General features: G+C 60.6%; 3 protein-coding genes across 6 annotated transcripts in view; 1 reads left to right on the top strand and 2 right to left on the bottom strand.

Annotated features, from left to right (window-relative positions):
* The window catches only part of POLR2E (RNA polymerase II subunit E), a 9,414-nt gene extending 8,534 nt beyond the window's left edge, over positions 1 to 880 (top strand). The window contains exon 8 of the mRNA XM_010374917.2: positions 502 to 880. The gene's annotated coding sequence lies outside the window, so the exon portion shown is untranslated. The remainder of the gene's footprint in view (positions 1 to 501) is intronic.
* MIER2 (MIER family member 2) overlaps positions 1 to 20,847 on the bottom strand; it is a 993,207-nt gene that overhangs the window by 814,990 nt on the left and 157,370 nt on the right. The gene's annotated exons all lie outside the window — the stretch shown is intronic.
* ARHGAP45 (Rho GTPase activating protein 45) lies at positions 828 to 20,847 on the bottom strand. 4 transcript variants are annotated; one of them, XM_010374914.2, is made up of 23 exons: positions 20,360 to 20,847; positions 19,101 to 19,431; positions 14,272 to 14,415; positions 13,972 to 14,056; positions 13,816 to 13,888; positions 13,546 to 13,612; positions 13,320 to 13,457; positions 13,177 to 13,241; positions 12,860 to 12,970; positions 12,705 to 12,785; positions 9,655 to 9,843; positions 7,810 to 7,947; positions 7,532 to 7,722; positions 7,275 to 7,399; positions 7,107 to 7,190; positions 6,867 to 6,971; positions 6,589 to 6,761; positions 5,979 to 6,167; positions 5,756 to 5,893; positions 4,635 to 4,861; positions 4,349 to 4,559; positions 3,207 to 3,315; positions 828 to 1,774 (listed from the first exon to the last, which is right to left on the bottom strand). In XM_010374914.2, the coding sequence occupies exons 1-23, from the start codon at positions 20,447 to 20,449 to the stop codon at positions 1,434 to 1,436; spliced, it is 3,405 nt and encodes a 1,134-aa protein (XP_010373216.1). In that variant the 5' UTR covers positions 20,450 to 20,847; the 3' UTR covers positions 828 to 1,433. The 4 variants fall into 4 exon arrangements, with proteins under 4 accessions (XP_010373216.1, XP_010373215.1, XP_030790876.1 ...); XM_010374913.2 differs by having other exon boundaries at positions 7,107 to 7,399; XM_030935016.1 differs by lacking the exon at positions 6,867 to 6,971.

The following is a 20,847-nucleotide window of genomic DNA, read 5'->3' as shown; positions in this document are numbered from 1 at the left end:
CAGAGAAACCCCTCACCTCTACAAAAAACTTTTTTTTTTTTGAGACGGAGTCTGGCTCTGTCACCCAGGCAGGAGTGCAGTGGCCGGATTTCAGCTCACTGCAAGCTCTGCCTCCCGGGTTTATGCCATTCTGCTGCCTCAGCCTCCCGAGTAGCTGGGACTACAGGCGCCCGCCCCCTCGCCCGGCTAGTTTTTTGTATTTTTTAGTAGAGACGGGGTTTCACCGTGTTAGCCAGGATGGTCTCCATCTCCTGACCTCGTGATCCGCCCGTCTCGGCCTCCCAAAGTGCTGGGATTACAGGCTTGAGCCACCGCACCCGGCCCATACAAAAAACTTAAAAGATTACCTGGGCACAGTGGCTCACACCTGTAATCTCAACACTTTGGGAGGCTGAGGCGGGAGGATCATTTGAGCCCAGGAAGTCAAGGCTGCAGTGAGCTACGATTGTGCTACCATACTCCAGCTTGGGCCACAGGGTTACACCCTGTCTCAAAATGCAGTTCCACAGGCGTATGGGCCACGTTTCCAGTGCTTGGTGGCCCCGTGGGGCTGGCGTGCGGAACCTCAGAGCGCAAGAACACCTCCGTCATCTGGAACGTTCTCCTGGACTGCCCTGGCTGCAGGTGGACATGACATGGTCATTCGATGCCTGAGTGTCGGCACAGCCTGTCGTGAAGACCACCTGGGCTCCCATCTTGCGGGGCCCCATGGCAGGGGTTTCCCTTCTTTACACATCTCTCCCCTGGGAGGAGGCCCAGGGCCACGCTGCAGGGCTATGTCCCCTCCCTGGCCCCTTTCCAAGTTTGCAGCTGCCACAGAAAACAGACCTGATTCAAACCTTTATTACAGCAAAATAAACGTGCCTGTGAAGGAACTGCATGGTGGCTTCTGAGAGGCCCCACTGTGTACCTTAAGCCCCAGGTGGCCACACCTGGTGTTCTGGGAAAGGGAGTCTAGGGCCAGTCTTCAGGCCCTGCTGTACTGCACCCTGGAAACCGCACCAGACCCCAGCCTCCGCCCCCATCCACAGCTCCCAGAATGGTTTCTGGAGTCCCTGCAACAGAGCTGAGAGGCGGGGCAGGGCCCACCGTCCCTGTGATGACCAGGGCCATGCGCTGGGCAGGGACAGCTTCCTCCATCCACACAGCCCTGTGGGCACCAGCAAGGCCACTGCGACTTCACAAGACAGCAGTGTTCCTCAGCTCAGCTGAGCCGGGGTGCAGGGGAGAGCGCGGGGCGCACCCTGCGGCCCCAAGGCCCTTTTGCTCCTGATAGCCTCTGGGAGGCGGCGCATGCTGGCAGGACAACCAAGTCCAGGCGCTCTCGGCAGCGACCCTAGGATGGCGCAGTGAAGCTATGCCGGGGCTGGAGATGCCCTGGAGGGACAGGAGCAGGCCAGAGAAGCCACCTGTGGTCCTGGCCCCACCCCAGCTCACAGGAACTCAGGCTGCCTCTCCCTGCAGGAGCCCAGCGCAATCTGCCCGCCACGGAGCCTCATGGTGGGCAGTGGGGCCTGCAGCACGTTGTTGGACTGGTTTGTGTTGAATCCTGAGGGCTGCTGGGCCGGGTCGTCCTCGTCCCCGTCCTCCCGGGCGGTGGCCTCCAGCTGCTCCTCGCTACCGCTGTGGCTGCCAGAAGCCTCCTCCAGGCTGGCCTCACTCTGCTGCTGCTCCAGGAAGCTGAGGCGGCGCAGGGCACTGGCCTCTGATGAGGACAGCAGCTCGGAGGCCTCCTCTAGGTCTGAGTCTGAGTCGTTGGACACAACTCGGGATTCTGAGAAAGGGAGACAGAGATCGAGGAGAGACAGAGATGGGAAGAGACAGATGGAGGAGAGACGAGTAGAGAGCGAGGGAGAGACAGACGGGGAGAGAGATGGAGGAGAGACAGATGGGGAGAGGTGGAGGAGATAGGTGGAGGAGAGAGACGGAGGAGAGGTGGGGAGAGAGATGGAGAGATGGGGAGAGAGATGGAGGAGGAGAGACGGAGAGATAGATGGAGGAGAGACAAGGGGAGGGACAGAGAGACACGGGGGAGTGAGGAGGAGAGAGATGGGGGAGTGAGGAGGAGAGAGATGGGGGAGTGAGGAGGAGAGAGATGGGGAAGAGAGAGATGGAGGAAAGGAGAGAGGGGTATTGATAGAGTCTGGCCCTGTGTCCCCACCCAAACCTCATCTTGTAGCTCCCATAATTCCCACGTGTTGTGGGAGGGACCTGGTGGGAGATGGTTGAATCACGGGGGCAATTCTTTCCTGGGCTGTTCTCGTGATAGTGAATGGGTTTCACAAGATCTGATGGTCTAAAAACTGGAGTTTCCCGACACAAGCTCTCCCTTTGCCTGCCACCATCCATGCAAGACGTGACTTGCTCCTTCTTGCTTTCCGCCACAATTGTGAGGCCTTCCCACCTACATGAAACTGTAACTCCATTAAACCTCTTTCTTTTGTAAATTGTCCAGCGTCAGGTATTTCTCTCTCTTTGAGACCAGAGTCTCGCTCTGTTGCCCAGGCTGGAGCACGGTGGCACGATCTCGGCTCACAGCAACCTCCGCCTCCCTGGTTCAAGCAGTTCTGCTTCAGCCTCCTGAGTAGCTGGGATTACAAGCACGTGCCACCACACCCGGCTAATTTTTGTATTTTTAGTAGAGACGGGGTTTCACCATGTTGGTCAGGCTGGTCTCAAACTCCTGACCTCAAGTGATCCACCTTGGCCTCCCAAAGTGCTAGGATTACAGGTGTGAGCCACCGCGCCTGGACTCAGGTATTTATCAGCAGTGTGAAAACAGACTAATACAGAGGTACTGTAACTAGATGTGGCACTCAGGGCTGGCTGCCTCTGACAGGTGGCGCTGGCCCCACCTGAGTCAAACCCCCAGCCCCGTGCCCTTCTCTAGAAAAGGAGGCTGCTGCAGGAAAGGCACTTAGCCTGGCGGGGTGTACCTGGAGACTTACACGGCGTCAGCCGTACCTTCACATTACCGGTTTCTGAGTGCGGGGTAGGCACCTCAAAAGGTGCCTTGCCTGTGTTTGCAGCTGGTTAAAGGAAAATGAATGAGTAGCTCACAGGTGTGGTCTCCGTGGCACACGAAATCCACAGAACGTGCTGCACTGTGGACCCTGCCACGTGTGCACAACTAGGTCATGGCACCTGCGCCCATGGGTGGCATACGCCAGCCTCCCTTGGGGCTGTTTGGGCAGCCACACACTCACCTCTGCACCCGTCCTCCACAGCCTCCTGCAGGGGGTAGGCCACCCCCTCGCGTGCCTCCAGGTACGGCATCTGGATGACCACCTCAGCTCGCTGGCTGGATGACTCGTCCTGCAAGGGCAGAATGGAAGTCAGGGAGGGGCCGGGGCTCCATTTTCCATGTTATAAATTAACACACCACACAGCCCCTAACAGCTACTGACACCCGTTGCTGCCCAGCCTGTGACCACACTGCCCGTTCCCACAAGGTACATGGGATGGGAATTTCTGAAATTCCGCTCCTCTCGCCACCCACGGCTGCTGCTGTCCCCATCTATGGTTTCTCCCAAGAGCTTCAAGAGCACCACAGGATGGAAAGGCCGTGCCCAGCACAGACACCGTCAGAGCTGCGGGCCCCACTGTCCTGTGCCGCACCCCAGGCGGTCTGTTCTCAGCCAAGAGCAGACCCGGGAAACTGCACCCACTAAACGCCCAGGGAAGATGGATTGAAAAAATACGAGAGGCCAAGTGGGGTGCGGATCACTTGAGGTCAGGAGTTCGAGACCAGCCTGGCCCACAAAGTGAAACCCCCATCTCTGTTAAAAATACAGAAATTAGCTGGGCATGGTGGTGGGCGCCTGTAGTCCCAGCTACTCGGGAGGCTGAGGCAGGAGAATCGCTTGAACCTGGGAAGCGGAGATTGTGGTGGGCTGAGATCGCCCCATTGCACTCCAGCCTGAGCAACAGAAGCGAAACTACAACTCCTAGACAGGAAAATCTGAAGCGGGGAATTGACCTCGCAGCGGAGTGCAGTGGCAGCTCGGACGGGCTGTGGACACCTGGGCTAGCGTGCTGCTTGTGGCTGCAGGCAGCACCGGGGTGGGAAACGGGGAAGGAGGGTGCCTGAAGGGTGAGGCCCAATGCCAGCCCCAAGGAAGAGTGGAGGGGTGGCCGCAGAGCCTTTGCACCTCTGCCAGATTCAATGCAGACTTCGCGGAGTTCTTTGCACAAAAGACAAAAAGACACAGGCCTCCCGAACTACCCTGTCCAAACCAAATTATCTCCCTGTGGTTCCTTGGGCTTCATCCCACAACGACTGTCCCCAGCAGCGCCCCCTGCTCCCCAAGCCCCGAGTGGACAGCCCTGGTCAGGCCCACACCCTCACCTGGCCTCCGGGGGTCTCCTCTGGCTTCTCCTCGAAGACCAGCCCATAGTGGACGATGAGAGTCTCGATGACGCGGGCCTGGTGGGGGTAATCCACCAGGGAGGAGAGGGACACGGTGGCCTCGGTGGGCCGTGGCCGAAGCAGCGTGGGCCCGAACACGATACCCAGGTTCCCGGGGGTCATCTTGTTGTCCTGCTCCACCTCCACGATCCTGCGGGGCGTGCAGGGCCAGGTGCTGAGCGGCTCCCGGGACCCCGAGCCCTCCACCCCATACGCCGGGCCTCACCTGCGTAGATGCCGCAGCAGGTACTGCAGCGAGGCCCGGTTCTCGGACGGCAGGTCCCGCAGGAGCTCCCGCAGCCGACCTGCCATGGCCACCGCCACTGCCTCGCTCTCCGAGCCGTCCTGACGGCCCCGGGACGCCGCCTTGGCCTCGGCCTCTGCCTTCAGGCTGTCCTTAGCCAGCCCCACGAGCTCGTGGTAGAGGCGGAAGGAGATGAGCGGCTCGGGAAGCTGTGCGGAGTCAAGGGTCAGCAGGTGTTGGTGGGCCTGGCCCAGCCCCCACGCGTACCTACCACGTCCGCAGCCTCAGCCCCACCCCCAGCAAGCACTGGTCACGCCCCACCGAGCTCGGGTTCTACCCAGAGCAGCCTCAGTCCCCTTTCCCAGCCCAGCATGAGCCCTGCCCCGCCTACGCAGGCCACGCTGCCAGCCCCAGTCCCTTTCTCGCTCTGGCCACGCCCACCCCGCCCTGCAGGTACCCCAACAAGCTCAAGCTCTACTCGGCACAGTCTGACCCCTTCCCCACCACCTGATAAGTGCTGGTCCCGCTCGCATCCCAGCCCGGCTCCACCCTTCCCCAGACACGGCCACGCCCCTAACCCCAGCCCCGCCCTTCCCCGGCCATGACCACGCCCCTAGCCCCAGCCCCGCCCCTGCCAAGCCCTGGTCACACTCACCCTGCCCCAGCCTCGCCCCACCAAGCCCAGGCCCCACCCCCAGCCCTGCACTTGTCTAGCCTCAGCCCCTCCCCTAACCTCATACGGGTCCCTGCCAAGCACGGAACACGCCCATCCTGCTCTGGCCACGCCCCACCGAGCCCCGGCCCCGCCCCATCACAGCGTCAGGTGTGCTTTCTGCTGTGGCCACACCCCTGCCACGTGCTGACCAAGCCCCACCTGGCCCCTCCTGTCCCTGTCTGTGCCCCGACACAGAACTGCCCCGTCCAGCTCCTACCATGACCATGACCCCAGCCTCAGCAGTGCCCCGCCAGTCCTCCCCAAGCCCCGCGTTGCGCCAGTCCTGCTCCAGCTCAGTCCTGTTCCAGCTGCAGCACCCCCACCCCACCTCCTCCTGCCTAGCTATGCCCCTTCCAGGCTCTGCTTGGCCACCTCCGGTGGGTCTCACCTGGCGCAGGTAGAGCTTGAGAACGTTGCTGATGTCGTGGGGAGAGGCCTGCGACAGCTCGACCAGCTCCTTGCCGTTCTCGAAGGCCTGGCATAGCTTCTCCACGCGCGTCTTTACCCCATTGACCCGGTAGATGCCCTGCGGGAGCCCGGGGATGGGGAGGCCTGTCAGCCTCGGTCCACGCCCGCCTCCCCGCTGGGAGCCGCCTCCTCTCCCACCTCACCTTGGTGCGCAGCGCCCGCCGCTCGATCTCGCAGACGCACTTCTTGACAATGAAGGGCACGCCATCGTGGGCGCTGCGGGCCGCCTGGCTGAAGTCCTGGCCGAACAGCTGCAGGCGGCCCTGCAGCTTCTTGTGCCCGCACTGTATGGCCAGCGTCTCCAGACATTTCTTGTGGCAGGCCAGACAGCACTAGGGGCGGCCAGAGTGAGTGAGCCCAGCCCCGCGACGCCCAGCTCAGTGCAGCCCCCAGCGGCTCCACCCCACCTCCCCGGGGCCGCTCGCAGTCCCCCACACGGCAGCTTCTGTAAACACAAGCTGGACAGTGACTCCCGGCTTCCACCCCAGGGGTGATCCCGCCTGCCCGCCACTCCGGCCTCCTCTCCTTCCCACCCCTTGGTTTTCTGGCCACAGCCCCAGGGCTCCTCACACTCCAGGTCTACCCCCTGCCTCGCTGCCTCAGAGCCAACACCGACCCCCCAAACCTAAAAGGGCCCACCCCACCCCTCCATTCGCCTCCTTCCAAAGGCGCCCGACTGCTCCCTGCTCCGGGCTGGACCTTCCCGAGGGCACCCCAAAGGCTCCCAGCTGTCCGTCGGGGCGTCCCACTCACCTCCTCGCACTCAGCACCCTGGAAGTAGACGTAGCTGTTGCACTCGCGGCACTTGGCGGGCGTGCGGAGCTTCCGGAGCCGGTGAGTACGGGCCGCCTTGGACAGCCCCTCGTGGCGGAACGGCCCACTGGGCACAGCCACCGGCAGCTCAGGGGTCATGCCGTTGAGGTCAGCTGCGGGCAGCACAGGCAGCCGGTGTCACCAAGGCAGGTCAGGGCCAGGCCCATGGACCCGTGTCCAACCCCCCTCTCTCTCCAGCCCCGCCAGGGGACCCTCACCCTGCTCGAAGGCTGAAGCCCCAGCCCCACCCTCCGGGTCCACCAGCTCCTCCGTGGACGACATGGTGCCACTGGATGACGTCCGCTCGAACTTCTTAAAGTCCCCTGGGCGGGAATCAGGATCATTCAGACTCCCCGAGCCAGGGGAGGGGGTGCCCCCATCAACCGCGGTGCGTGAAGCCCTGAGGCCCAGGAGAGGCGGCAGCTCCACACCCCAGACCGCCAGAGAGCCTCCGTCACCTGTGCCAGGGCCGGGGTCCAGCCCCCCATCCGAGTCTGAGATCGAGAGCGGCCATGACTTGTGAACCTGGTGTCCTCGCCCGGCTGGAGAAAGAGGCGTCTCAGGTGAAGGGCCAGGGTGGGCCGCAGGGAGCCAGCGTCCGCCCCTGGGCCCCGCCGGACACTCACCCCGGCGCTCCTTGGCAGGTGCGCCCTCAATGCACCCGCCTTCCTCGGGGTGGCTGCCGGCAGCCTCGGGCCCCGCCACATCACTCACGTTGAAGCTGCTCTTCCGGGCGCGCAGGACGGGGGACCTGGTGAAATAAACCGGGAGGAGGGGCGGTGACGGGGGCAAGGCGGCTGCACCTTCACGCCCCCGACAGAAGGAAGCCCGACTCCCAGGCAGGGCCGTGTGCGCCGGGGACCGGGCAGCTGGGTGGCCGTACCAGGCGTTGGCGGAGACGTGGGGCTCAAAGTCGTAGTGCACATCGGGCTCCTGGTCCCGCTGCAGCTGGCGCACGTGCGAGGCGTACTGCTGGCCCGGGTCGTACAGCTTGCTGCTCTCACACAGCATCTGGAAGTGCACGGGCAGCGGCGCCGTCTGCATATGCATCATCTGATAGTAGGAGATGGTGGCCTGCGGGCGGCACCCGAGAACGGCGGCGTCAGGAGGAGGCCGCCCTGTCTGCCATCGCCGCCCGGGCGACCGGAGCACCCCACGCACCGTCTTGATGGTCTGGTCGCTCTGCCGGATGACCTCCTGGATATGCCGCAGCGTCGTCACCTTGGTATCCTCCAGCTCCTGCTTTTGCGTCTTCGCGTCGGCCACGCAGGTGCGGTAGGTGGCCATAGCTTCCTCCGCCTGCGGTGGGGGCGGGGCACACAGAGGGAGGCCTCAGCCTGGGGTGCAGGACTCAGAAACCTCAGGGAGGCCGGGCTCAAGCCTGTCATCCCAGAGCCTCCGGAGGCCACAGTGGGAGACTTGCTTGAGGCCAGGGGTTCGAGACCAGCCTGAGCAAGATGGTGAGGACCCCACCCCATCTCTTTTTTTTTTTTTTTTTTGAGACGAAATCTTGGTCTGTAGCCCAGGCTGGAGTGCAGTGGCGTGATCTCAGATCACTGCAACCTCCACCTCCCGGGTTCAAGCGATTCTCCTGCCTCAGCCTCCCAAATAACTGGGATTACCGATGCCCCCTCACCCACCATGCCCAGCTAATTTTTTGTGATTTTAGTAGAGATGGGGTTTCCCCATTTTGGCCAGGCTGGTCTCGAACTCCTGATCTCATATGATCTGCCCGTCTCAGCCTCCCAAAGGGCTGGGTTTACAGCTGTGAGCCACCACGCCCAGCCTAAGACCCCATCTCCATAAAGAATTTTTTGTTTTTTCAGATGAGGTCTCGCTCTGTCACCCAGGCTGGAGTGCAGTGGCACGATCTCAGCTCACTGCAAGCTCCGCCTCCCGGGTTCACGCCATTCTCCTGCCTAGCCTCCCGAGTAGGTGGGACTACAGGCGCCCACCACTATGCCCTGCTAATTTTTTGTATTTTTAGTAGAGACGGGGTTTCACCATGTTAGCCAGGATGGTCTCGATCTTCTGACCTCGTGATCCACCCGCCTCGGCCTCCCAAAGTGCTGGGATTACAGACATGAGCCACTGTGCCCGGCCCCCAGCTAATTTTTAAAAAATTCTTGGCCAGGCGCGGTGGCTCACACCTGTAATCCCAGTACTTTGGGAGGCTGAGGCGGGCGGATCATGAGGTCAGGAGATCGAGACCATCCTGGCTAACACGGTGAAACCCCGTCTCTACTAAAAATACAAAAAAAAAAATTAGCCGGGTGTGGTGGCGGGCACCTGTAGTCCCAGCTACTCGGGAGGCTGAGGCAGGAGAATGGTGTGAACCCGGGAGACAGAGCTTGCAGTGAGCCGAGATTACGCCACTGCACTCCAGCCTGGGCAACAGAGGAAGACTCCGTCTCAAAAAAAAAAAAAAAAAAAAAAAAAAATTAGCTGGACCTGGTGGCAGGTGCCTGTAGTCTCAGCTACTCAGGTGGCTGAGGCAGAAAATTGTGTGAACCTGGGAGGTGGATGTTGCAGTGAGCCGAGATCTCCCCACTGCACTCCAGCCTGGGTAACAGAACGAGACTTTGTCTCAAAAAAGCAAACCGGCTGGGCACAGTGGCTCACGCCTGTAATCCCAGCACTTTGGGAGGCCGAGATGGGCGGATCACGAGGTAAGGAGATAGAGACCATCCTGGCTAACACAGTGAAACCCCATCTCTACTAAAAATACAAAAAAATTAGCCGGGCATGGTGGCGGGCGCCTATAGTCCCAGCTACTCGGGAGGCTGAGGCAGGAGAATGGCGTGAACCCAGGAGGCGGAGCTTGCAGTGAGCCGAGATCACGCCACTGCACTCCAGCCTGGGCCACAGAGCGAGACTCCGTCTCAAAACAACAAACAAAAACAACCCCACAAAACCAAAAACAAAGGCCTGGAGGTGGTAAATGTCACACCAAGCATTGGAAATCCTCCTCCAGGGCCCTCCAGCCCCGCCTCCACCCTCCCTCACCTTGTTCTTGGCCTCCTCCTCCAGCCGCCGCCGCTTGTCCAGCATCTTGGTGACTGTGCTGCCCGCTCCCGGCGTGGTGCCAGCCTGCTCCTCCTCTGCCTTGGCCACGAGGAAGCGAGCCTTGTCGTGGTCCTCGCAGCGCTGCGTGTAACCCTGCTTGGCCTTGCGTAGGTTAGACTCTGCCTCTTGCTGTGGGTGTGGAAGCCCGGAGGCCAGTTTCAACCCCATCCTCGGATGGGACTCAGTCTCCCCAGCTCCTCTCTTCCTCCCCACCCCCATCTCTCTCACCAAGACCCCATGGCCCAGCTGGGCACGCAGAGGGCCCTGCACAATCGGCAACGGAAGAACAGGAGTGGCCAGGTGCGGTGGCTCACGCCTGTAATCCCAGCACTTTGGGAGGCTGAGGCAGGCGGATCACTTGAGGTCAGGAGTTTGTGAGACCAGCCTGGCCAACATAGTGAAACCCTGTATCTACCCAAAATATAAAAAATTAGCCGGGCGTTGTGGTGCACTCCTGTAATCCCAGCTACTCGGGAGGCTGAGGAACAAGAACAGTGAATAGCTTGAACCCAAGAGGCGAGGGTTGCAGTGAGCCAAGATTGCACCACTGCACTCCAGCCTGGGCAACAGAGATTCCAGCTCAAAAAAAAAAAAAAAAGAATGGGAGGAGGCACTGCAACAGGACCCTCCGAGAAATGGGTGTCCTGTGTGCCCACTCTGCAGCCTGGGAAGCTGAGGCACAGCTAAGCTCTGAACAGAGAAGCTCAAATGGCAGCCTCTGTAGACACCCACACCAACCCCCACGGGAGCAGGCCAGCGTCTCCAAGCTCTGTTGCTTTCACTTCCCTCCTCACAGATGAGAACAGAGAAGCCGCCCAGGCAGGAAGCCAGGCGCCCACAGGAAGAGTACTTAGTCAAAAACCTGTGGGCTTGGGAGCCACACCTCACAACCTGCACCACCAGATTCACAGAAACAAATGGACTCATCCAATTACTAGGAGACCGCCAGGTGCCATGGCTTACGCCTGTAATCCCACTGCTTTGGGAGGCTGAGGCAGGAGGATCGCTTGAGGCCAGGAGTTCGAGACCAGCCTGGCCAACATAGTGAGACCCCATCTCTACAAAAAAATAAAAAAATGTAGCCAGACGTGGCGGCGCACACCTGTGGTCCTAGCTACTCAAGACCAGCCTGGCCAACATGATGAAACCCCGTCTCTACCAAAAATATAAAAATTAGCTGAGCACGGTGGCTTACGCCTATAATTCCAGTACTTTGGAAGGCCAAGGTGGGCAGAACTCCTGAGGTCAAGAGTTCAAGACCAGCCTGGCCAAGGTGGTGAAACCCCATCTCTACTAAAAATACGCCAGGCGAGGTGGCAGACGCCTGTAATCCCAGGTACTTGGGAGGCTGAGGCAGAAGAATCGCTTGAGCCTGGGAGATGGAGGTTGCAGTGAGCTGAGATCGAGCCACTGCACTCCAGCCTGGGTGACAGTGAGACTGTCTCAAAAAAAAAAAAAAAATACTGCTATTAACACTCACAGGTTTCTACCTGGCAAAATAGGCCACAAGTAAAAATCAAAAGTCAAACAGTAAGTTGTGGGAGGGTAATCGGGGGAGTCTAAAACTCACATGATTAAGGCCTAAGTTCTCTACTATGTAAAAAGCTCTGACAAATCAATAAGAAGCCACTGTCCAATGCCAAGTAAGCAAAGGATAAGAACTGAGGGTTCACAGAAGAGGAAAAGCACTGCTGTGGCCTGAGAGGGCAGCTCATACACGCACGGCCCTTGACCCAGCAGTTCTATTTTGGGCACTGATCCCAGATAAACCCTCAGGCATCCTTGAGACGGGGCACAAGCTTGTCATAGCAATGGTGTGCGTAACAGCAACAGCTCAGCCACTCCCAAAACGTCCATGAAATAACCTACTCAATCTCCCCAGCTGAGCCCTGCACAGTCAAAAAAAGGGGTTCCGGCTGCTTCATGCTGACTGATACAGGGTGAGCCTCTCTATACGGAGGTGAGGATAAAAAGCAGGAGCAGAACTGGGCATGAGGCAAGCTGTCCTCGCGTGTACAAAAGAGGGCAGATATGTGTTTGCTGGTATGTGCTGGAAGGAGCTAGGAGGGTGCATTTCACCGTAGATCCTGTTAACAAAAACTGGGCGACATAGTGAGCACAGAAAAAATACAAAAAAATGAACTGGGTGTGATGGCCGCTGCCTGTAGACCCAGGAACTTAGGAGGCTGAGGTGGGAGGATCACTGGAGCCCAAGAAGTCAAGTCTGCAGTGAGGTATGATTGCGTCACTGCAGTCCAGCCTGGGTGACAGAGTGAGACCCTATCTCGAAACAAACAAAAAGGTGCCGGTGTCTTTGAAATAACCCAAAAGTGAAGTGGGAAGAGGGTACAGGCAGAAAGCTGGGCGCGGTGGCTCACGTCTGTAATCCCAGGACTTTGGGAGGCCGATGCGGGTGGATCAACTGACGTCAGTAGTTCCAGACCAGCCTGACCACTATGATGAAACCCCGTCTCTACTACAAATACAAAAATTAGCCAGGTTTGGTGGCGTGCTTCTGTAATCCTAGCTACTCGGGAGGCTGAGACAGGAGAAGTGTTTGAACCAGGGAGATGGAGGTTGCAGTGAAAGCCGAGATGGTGCCACTGGCAGCCTGGGTGACTGAGCGAGACTCCGCTCAAAAAAAAAAAAAAAAAAAAGAATACAGGCAGGAGTATGCAGCTTCCCCAGTTCTGAGAGACCATGAGTCTCCCTCCAACCCGCAGACCTGCTGTTTACAACTGAGGTAGGCACGGCTTCTCCCCATTTCTGCAGGGACAGCAGTGAGCGCCGGGCTCCTGGGTCCTTCCAGGCAGAGCTGGGGGCGGTGGGGCTGGAGCATTTCCGACCCAGTTTGGGGCTCAACCTGCGAGGCCGCATGCGCAGGAGGCCGGGGCTTGTGCAGAGCTCACCGCAGGGTCCCCGCTATGGGGCAGGGGCTGGGACTGCGCCTGCGCCGAGGCCCACTGCCTGCCCCCTCCCGCCCGCCTCACCAGCTTCCTCTGGGCGCGGTGCCAGGCCTCCTTGATCTCCTTCCTGCGCTTCTCGTGTTCAAGCCGCCGCAGGGTCAGGGGCTGGGGCGAAACGGGCCGTGAGTGGGTACCCTGGTGATGCCCCGGCCCAGCCCGCCCATCTAGGTACCACGCACCTGCATGAAGGTCTGGGTCTGCAAGGTGCCCACCGCCTGCACCATGCCGTGGCCGAACTCCAGGTCCTGCTCCAGGGCCAGCGAGTAGATGGACAGGAGCGGCATGTGGGGCTGTGGGTGGAGCACCAGGTCACTGGGTGGGGAGGGATGGAGGCAGGGCGGCCCCAGCACCTCCAGCCACCACTTCCCTGGTCCCTGCAGCCACCCCCGTTAATGTAGAGGGGAAAGCCCTGCTCTTGGTCCCTGGGTCCTTGAAATGGGGCTGAGACTCACACCCAGGCCCAGGGACCCCCGCCCCATGCCCGCAGGGCCCCCACCTCTTGCATGACGCTCTGTCTGCAATTGTGAGCGATCTTCTGCAGGCCCTTGGCAAACTCCATCTCTGCGGGCCGGGGAGGGGTATGAGATGCTGGAACAAGGCCTTCCTCCAGACCCACCCTGCAGGGACCCCAGCTCTCACCCAGCGTCGTCCGCTTCTCCAGATAGCTGATGAGGTCCTTCATGTACTTGGCCATGTTCTTGGCATACAGGAGCGCGGCATCCACGCCCCCCTCACAGCGCTGCAGCAGCACATCCACCTCCTCGGCGGGCAGGCAGCCTGCAGGGAACGGGGGCCTGCTCAGCCTGGCCCGACCCCCACAATGGCTCACCCCTCAAATGCCCGCCTGTGCTGTGTGGGGGCTTACTGGCATCGCAGTCGTCAAGGCTGGGAGGGGTACCCTCACTGCCCGGTCCGTACAGGCTTTCCATGGACTGTAGGATGGAGACGCAGGTGAGACCAGCACCATGCGGGGCCCTGCGCAGTGCCCACCTTTCAGGGGACGGTTGCTGCCCCCCGGACAGAGAGGGAAACCAAGGCACACAGGGGAAGCAGGGTGACTGGCCGGGCCCTGCAGACCTGAACCCGGCTGGCCTCCAGAAGTTGGACACAGGTGGCCCCGGCCCGCCCCACTCACCTGGCTCGAGTCCCCAGGAGGCACTGCCAAGAGGGTGCTGCTGTCCACTTCACCCATGAGGAACTCGGACACTCTGCAGGGCCAGAGGGGTCACCATCGAGAGACACCCGGGCCCCCCATGCTCCCTTGCTCTGACCCACAGGCTCCCGCACTCACGTGCTACTGAAGGCCACAGCAATCGTCTCCAGGGCCTTCTCAAACTCATGTTTTTCCAGATCACTGTTGCTCTCATAATGGAAGGCTGGGAAGCAGAGACAAGGGCAAGGAGGTGGGCCCACTCTGGGAGGTGACCATCCCTGCAAGAACTAACCAGAGCCCTTAACCCAGTGGGAACAGCAGGGAGCTGTTGTGCCTGTCAAACTCCTATGCATCCTTCAAAACCCACTTCAAACATGCCCTCCTCCAGGATACCCTTCCAGGAAGAGAGCCCTCGCAGCCCTGTTCCAGCAGGCTGACCTTTGACCTTGGCAATGAGGGTGCCAGCTGCCGTGAGCGTCTCCACGGTGTTCAGCAGCGGGTACTTGGAGATGATCTGACGCATGACACGCAGGGCCTCACCCAGGCACTCGTGGGCCAGCGGGCGGCGGGCCTCAAGGAGGTCTGCTGGGCAGAGTCAGAGTGAGCAGTGGGGTGGGGCCTGGTCCTGGGAAAAGTCTGTCCACCTTCTCCCTCTTCAGAGCTCCTGTTCCCAGATGGGGAAACTGAGGCAGAGGTGGTAGAGGGCAGATGCCTGGGGCTCCTTTCGAGACCGCGGGGAGGGCACTGTCCCTCCCTGGGCTACTGGCCAGATAAGCAAAGGCCAGACCTTGGCCTAGGCACTCTCTGCTGCTCAGAACACGCTTTTCCTGTTCCTCCAGAAAGCAAACTGCCTCTTGTCCTTCCAGCTACAGTCCTGCAGCCCCTTCCTCCATGTAGCCCACCAGGCCCCTTCCCTGCCCTAACCCCTCAGGACTGCTAATAGCCCTGTCCAGGTCTCTCTCTGCCCTTCCTACCTGGGTGAGGAAACTGAGGCATAGAGAGGGGAAGTCATTTCTCAACAATCACACAGCTTTTCCATCTACACTTAGCTCTAAAGGCATGAGAACGCCAGGCAGAGGGATGCTGCCTGGCTTTATCTCCAGGGCAATAGGGAGCCATAGAAGGTGTTAGAGCAGAGGAGGGTGGTGGTCAGATCTGACTGTTGGAACCTGGCTTTCACTGCCCTCCTCAGCCAGGAGCGGTGGCTTACACCTGTGACCCCAGCACTTTGGAAGGCTGAGGCAGGAGGACGGGTTGAGCCCAGGAATTCAAGACCAGCCTAGGCAATACAGTGAGACCCTATCTCTGTAAAAAATAAAATAAATCAGGCCAGGCGCGGTGGCTCAAGTCTGTAATCCCAGCACTTTGGGAGGCCGAGACGGGCGGATCACGAGGTCAGGAGATCGAGCCCATCCTGTCTAACACGGTGAAACCCTGTCTCTACTAAAAAATACAAAAAACTAGCCGGGTCAGGTGGCGGGCGCCTAGCTACTCGGGAGGCTGAGGCAGGAGAATGGTGTAAACCCGGGAGGCGGAGCTTGCAGTGAGCCGAGATCCGGCCACTGCACTCCAGCCTGGGCGACAGAGTGAGACTCCGTCTCAAAAAAAAAGAAATAAAATAAATAACAAAAAGGTAAATGCCCTTATCGAACATTCTCAAATGGAAGAAGAAAAAAGCAGAGAGGGCCAAGCATGGTGGCTCACACCTGTAATCCCAGCACTTAAGGAGGCTGAAGCAGGCAGATCACTTGAGGTCAGGAGTTCGAGACCATCCTGGCCAACACGGTGAAACCCCATCTCTACTAAAAATACAAAAATTAGTGGCGTGGTGGTGCGCCCCTGTAATCCCGGCTACTTGGGAGGCTGAGGCAGGAGAATCGCTTGAACCCGAGAGGTGGAGGTTGCAGTGAACTGAGATCGCACCACTGCACTCTGGCCTGGGTGACAGAGTGAGACTCCTCCATCTCAAAAAGAAAAGAAGGAAAGGAAAGGAGGGCGGGGAGGGGAAGGGAAGAAAAGGGAAAATAAAGAAAGAAAAGAAGGAAAGAAAGAAGGAAAAAAGCAGAGAGTACTGTGAAACATGGAGAGCCAGGCACACCAGGTAGCGGAAAGAAACCCACGGAATTCGTAGGAGGGGAAGGTGCCAGAGAGGACTGAGGCCAGCGGGAGGGGCAGTTTTGACGCCTGACTGTACCGCTCGGAGAATGCCCCAAAAACAAAGTGAAATCTGGAAAAATAACTGCCCCGTCTCTTTCGGCACCGAAGACCCCAGGTGAATGTCACCTCCGGGAAGAGACCGCCCGAGTCACCCGCCAGAGATTCCCCACAGGCCGCCGGAGCATGTCTTCGCTGCCGGATGCGGCGGACGCCGGGAATGGGACTGGGGCTCCAGGAGCTCCGGGAAGCCGCTGGGAGGCCCTGGCCACGCCCCTGCCCGTGACCTTCCTGCCCCGCGCCCGCCACTCCGCGCGCGCGGCCGGGGCCTGGGCCCCCGCTGTCCCCGCGCCGCCCCCACCCAGGAAGCCAGCGGCCGGCGGGACCCCTGCGCAGCGCAGGGATGCCCAAGTGCGCATGGCCAGGCGCGCGGCAGCCGCTGCTCCCCCACCGCGGGCGGCAAACGGCCCAAGCGCCACGTGCTCCCTTACGCGCTTGGGGACCCCGCACCCCGCACCTGTCCCCTCACCTCGGGGACCCGCCCGGCAGTGCACGGGGCCCTCGTCCAGCGCCGGGTGCGCCGTCCCGCAGATACACATGGCGCAGCCGTCGGGGCGCGGAGACCGCGAGCGCGTGGGGCCTGGCGGCTGACCGATGGGGGTCTCCGGTGGCCAAACCGGCTCCGGCCGGTCCGGAGGCCCCGCCCCCGCGAGAGAAACCCCGCCCTGGCGTCCCGTTCGCCCCAGTCAGGGTACTTCCTTACCCACAGAGCTTCGAGGTGGGGAGGGTCGAGGACGGGCAGGGAAACTGAGGCCCAGACCTGAAGCCCGGGAACGAGGAAGCCCGGGAAAAGTCGGGGTGAACCCGGGCCCCCCGCACCGTCCATGTGGGCCCCCTCCTAGCTGCCTGCACGCGGGTTCCCAAGCTGGGGGGTGGACCCCACAACCATCGCTGCAGGCAGGCGGCCCCATTTTACAGACAAGTCACCTGACACCTAGAGAGGGAATGGGCTCGCCAGGGTCTCAGCAGCTGAGAAGCATCGGGACTAGAGCCCACATCCTAGTGGCCAGGGTCTCCTCTGGCCTGGGGCGGCCCCGAGACGCACAGAAGGCGCCCCCAGCCGGCAGCGGGGGATCAGGCCTGTTGTCCCAGCACTTTGGGAGGCGGAGCCCGGAAAATGGTTTTAGCTCTCAGGAGTTCTAGACCAGCCTGCGCAACATCGGGAGACCCCGGTCTCTACAAAAAGTACAAAAATTGGCCGGGCGCAGTGGCTCACGCCTGTAATCCTGGCACTTTGGGAGGCCGAGGTGGGTGGATCACTGAGGTCAGGAGTTCAAGACCAGCCTGGTCAACATGGTGAAACCCCATCTCTACTTAAAAAAAAAAAAAAAAAAAGCCGGGCACGGTGGCACTCGCCTGTAATCCCAGCTACTCGGGAGGCTGAGGCAGAAGAATCACTTGAACCCAGGAGATGGAGGTTGCATTGAGCTGAGATCTCGCCACTGCACTCCAGCCTAGGTGACAAAGTGAGACTCTGTCTCACACACACAAAATCCAGGCGCAGTGGCTCATGCCTGCTGTAATCCCAGCATTTTGGGAGTCTGAGGCACGCGGATCATGAGGTCAGGAGTTACAGACCAATCTGGCCAATATGGTGGAACCCCATCTCTACTAAAAATACAAAAATTAGCTGGGTGTGGTGGCACACACCTGTAGCTATAGCTACTTGGGAGCCTGAGGCAGAAGAGTCACTTGAACCCAGGAGGCAGAGGTTGCAGTGAGCCAAGATCATGCCACTGCACTCCAGCCTGGGCTACAGAGTGAGACTCCATCTTGCCATCTCAAAAACAATAAAATAAAATAAGCCAGGTACAGTGGCTCATGCCTGTAGTCTCAGGTACTCAGGAGGCAGAGGTGGGAGGATGGCTCGAGCCCAGGAGTTCGAGGCTACAGTGAGCCTCGATCACACCACTGCACTCCAGCCTGGGCAACAGAGCAAGACCCTGTATCAATCAATCAATCAATAAATAGAAAAGAAAAAAAGAAAGTGCCCCACCCTGGCTGGCCCAGTTCGGACCTCCTGCAGGAGCCTGGGAGCTGAGCCCCGCCCAGGCCAGGCCTCCAAGGAAGCGCCAGGACCGGAAAGGAACCGAGATTAGGGTTTCCCCAGGAAACCAGCCTAGCCCCCGCCCATGGGACCAGATAACCCAGGGGCTCCCACTCCTCCCAGTGGGGACCGGGCCTTCCCCAACTAGCGCCCTGAAGGTGCAGAGGCCACTCCAACACTTGAGGTCCAGTCCTGGCTCTGCCCTGCACTGGCTGGGTGAGCCGGGGGTCAGGGCCTCACTAGAGACTCAGTTTCGTCATCTGTAAAATGGGCGCCTGCCGGGAGCAGATCAGAGCGCCTGGCATGACCCTTGCACTGTGGTTTCTAGGAGGAGCTGGGAGCTGAAGGCAGCACATGAGGTGCCCGCCTGGGCTGCCAGGGACAAACAGGAAGCAGATGAAAATAACTCGGCAGGAAGCAGGGCTGTCAGCGGCCGCGTGGAGGAGAAAACGGAACTGCTGGCCTGCAGGCCGCTGGGTCCCAGCACCTCCAGCCGCCTGATGCCCCCATCCTACCCCTCGCTGTGCCTCCTGAATCTCTTTCCACTCAGACCTCAGCCAACCCCCAGTTTGCTTCATTCCAAGACACAGATCTGCCCCCATCTGTCCTGTGCTCTAACACCTTCTATAGCTCCCCATTGCCCTTCTGCCTGGCATTGTCATGCCTTCATCCTACACCAGCGGCACCCCACACCTTGGCCTCCAAATGCATTCTCTGTTTCCATGTTTCTGAGCCCATGCATGGGACATTTCCTCTGCCTTTCCCTCCTAATTGCCATCAGATTCTTTAAAATAAATAAATGAATTGGGCACCCTCCTGAGCCAGCGTACGCTCAGAGACTCCCCCACCAAATTCCTACACATCCCTCAAAGCCTTAGCTGTCATGGCCTCTTCCACACAGCCCTCCCTGCCATTCCCTTCTGAGCCTCCCCAAGTCCCTCCTTCCACCCTCCCTTGGGTCTGGCTCTGTCTTCCACCCAGGCCTCCGTGTCCCCATGGCTCTCACCGTCATGCAACACACACTCCTTAAGTTTCTCAAGGCCCTCAGCGAAGCGGGCCACGTCCGCCAGCAGATGGGAGATGTCCTCAACGCCGTCCGGGCCAGCGCCCTCGGTGGGCTGCTCGCCTGGGCTGGCAGCTGTCAGCGGGCTCCGGTGGCTCCGGCCCAGTGTCCAAGAGGCGGCACCCGACAGCGGGAAACCAGCTGCGCTGGCGTGGCGGCTCAGGCTGGTAGGCCGCTTGAGGGTGCCTGTGGCCTTGGCGCTGGAGGACCCAGCGGGCAGCTCCAGGCTTGGTCCAGGGAACACGGCATCAGCTCCATCCTTCCTGGGCAGCTCCTTGGACAGGTCCGAGGGGAGCTCGTTAAAGGGATTTCCCGGCGTGGACACTGCCTCAGTTTCCCCAGAAATGAAGTGGGGCTGTGGAGGGCCATCATCACCCCGACCCCATAGGGGCCGAAGGCCAGAGGTCACAGGGCTGAGATTTGGTAGTGTACCCCCCCACCTGTTACCCAACATCCTCTTCCCTAGAGCTTTCACAAACAACGGTCCCTACCCAAACCACAGCCGGGGCGGGGCCTGCGGGGAGGCGCGGGAGGGGGGTCCCCACTTCCTGGTGGGGGTGGGGAGGGTCCTCAGCCCTTCAAGCCCCCCTCAGGCTCCTACAACGCAGCTACTTTAAGTGAAGACACTTCTATGTCCGTACCTCTAAAGGTCCATGGACCCCCAGAGCCTATGGACAGCCCCAGGCCTGTAGACATCCCAGACCCCCAAGCTTTGTAGACCCCCAAGCTTTGTAGACCCCCCAGCTTTGCAGACACCCCAGGTCTGGAGACACTCCCCAGCCCTTGAACCTGGTGGATCCCATTAGAGGATCTGCTGCCCCGTCAAACATTAACCCAATGGCCAGGCCACAGCCCTCCCATCTCAACGGCTCCCAGAGCCCCCAGATTGCCTAAGCCCCCAACCTGCAGAGGCCCAAACCCAACATTGTCCCAACTAGGCACCCTCCCTTCCTGCAGCCTGGGCCCCGCGGCCAGCCCTGGATAGAGTGGAGGGAGGCGGCCACCACTCCCAGGGTCCCTACCGTGAGCTGAATGCCGGGGTCCCGGCCTCTCTGCTGTGGCCCCCGCCGTCCCGCCCAGTAGGGGCTGTAACTGGCATGAGCCCCCAGCCGCCGCCCCAGCATGGGCCCCGAGTACAGGGCGGGTCCCTGTCCCCCTGCGGCCCGGTGTCAGCTCCAGGTCTGCGCCCGGGCTCCACTCACCCCCGAGGGCTGCGGGCTGGGGCTTCCCGCGCGGTTCTTTTTCGAGATGGAAGGGGTTTTCATGAGCTCTCGTTTCTTCCTGGAGAACATGATGGGGCCCAGGCCGCGAGCCCGAGGGGCGGGCTGGGGGTCTCAGCGCTGCAGCTCCCGGCGCTGGCCGCTTCGGGACCACATTGTCGACGGCCACCCCCTCCCCAGCTGTCAGGCCCACGTGACAGGCCCGGCCGTCACTGGCGGGCCCTCCCCCCAACAGGAAAAGGCTTCGGGGAGGCGGCGACGCGGCCTCGCCCCCGACCCTTCCCGGCCTCAGCCTGCAGCTCTGCCGAGTGGGCGCGAAGGTGAGGTCGCAGGCCCCGCCCCCAGCCCCGGGCCGCGCCCCCCGCTTCCGCTTTCGGGAGCTCGGAGCCGCGCGGCTCGCGGGGTGGGACGGGGAGCCCCTGCCTGACGCTGTGGCCCTTGGCGGGCACAGGGCGGCCGACTGCAGGGCG

Source organism: Rhinopithecus roxellana, chromosome 8, assembly GCF_007565055.1.
Source record: "Rhinopithecus roxellana isolate Shanxi Qingling chromosome 8, ASM756505v1, whole genome shotgun sequence".
NCBI classification, from domain to species: domain Eukaryota; kingdom Metazoa; phylum Chordata; class Mammalia; order Primates; family Cercopithecidae; genus Rhinopithecus; species Rhinopithecus roxellana.
This window is presented reverse-complemented; position numbering and strand designations above follow the sequence as displayed.

Coding starts and splice junctions, on each gene's coding strand:
- ARHGAP45 (XM_010374913.2), bottom strand. CDS start 20,449: ATGTTCTCCAGGAAGAAACGAGAGCTCATGAAAACCCCTTCCATCTCG. Junction 7,723..7,809: donor GCGACCAGACCATCAAGACG/GTGCGTGGGGTG, acceptor TGCCGCCCGCAG/GCCACCATCTCCTACTATCA. Junction 4,560..4,634: donor CTGCTGCGGCATCTACGCAG/GTGAGGCCCGGC, acceptor CACGCCCCGCAG/GATCGTGGAGGTGGAGCAGG.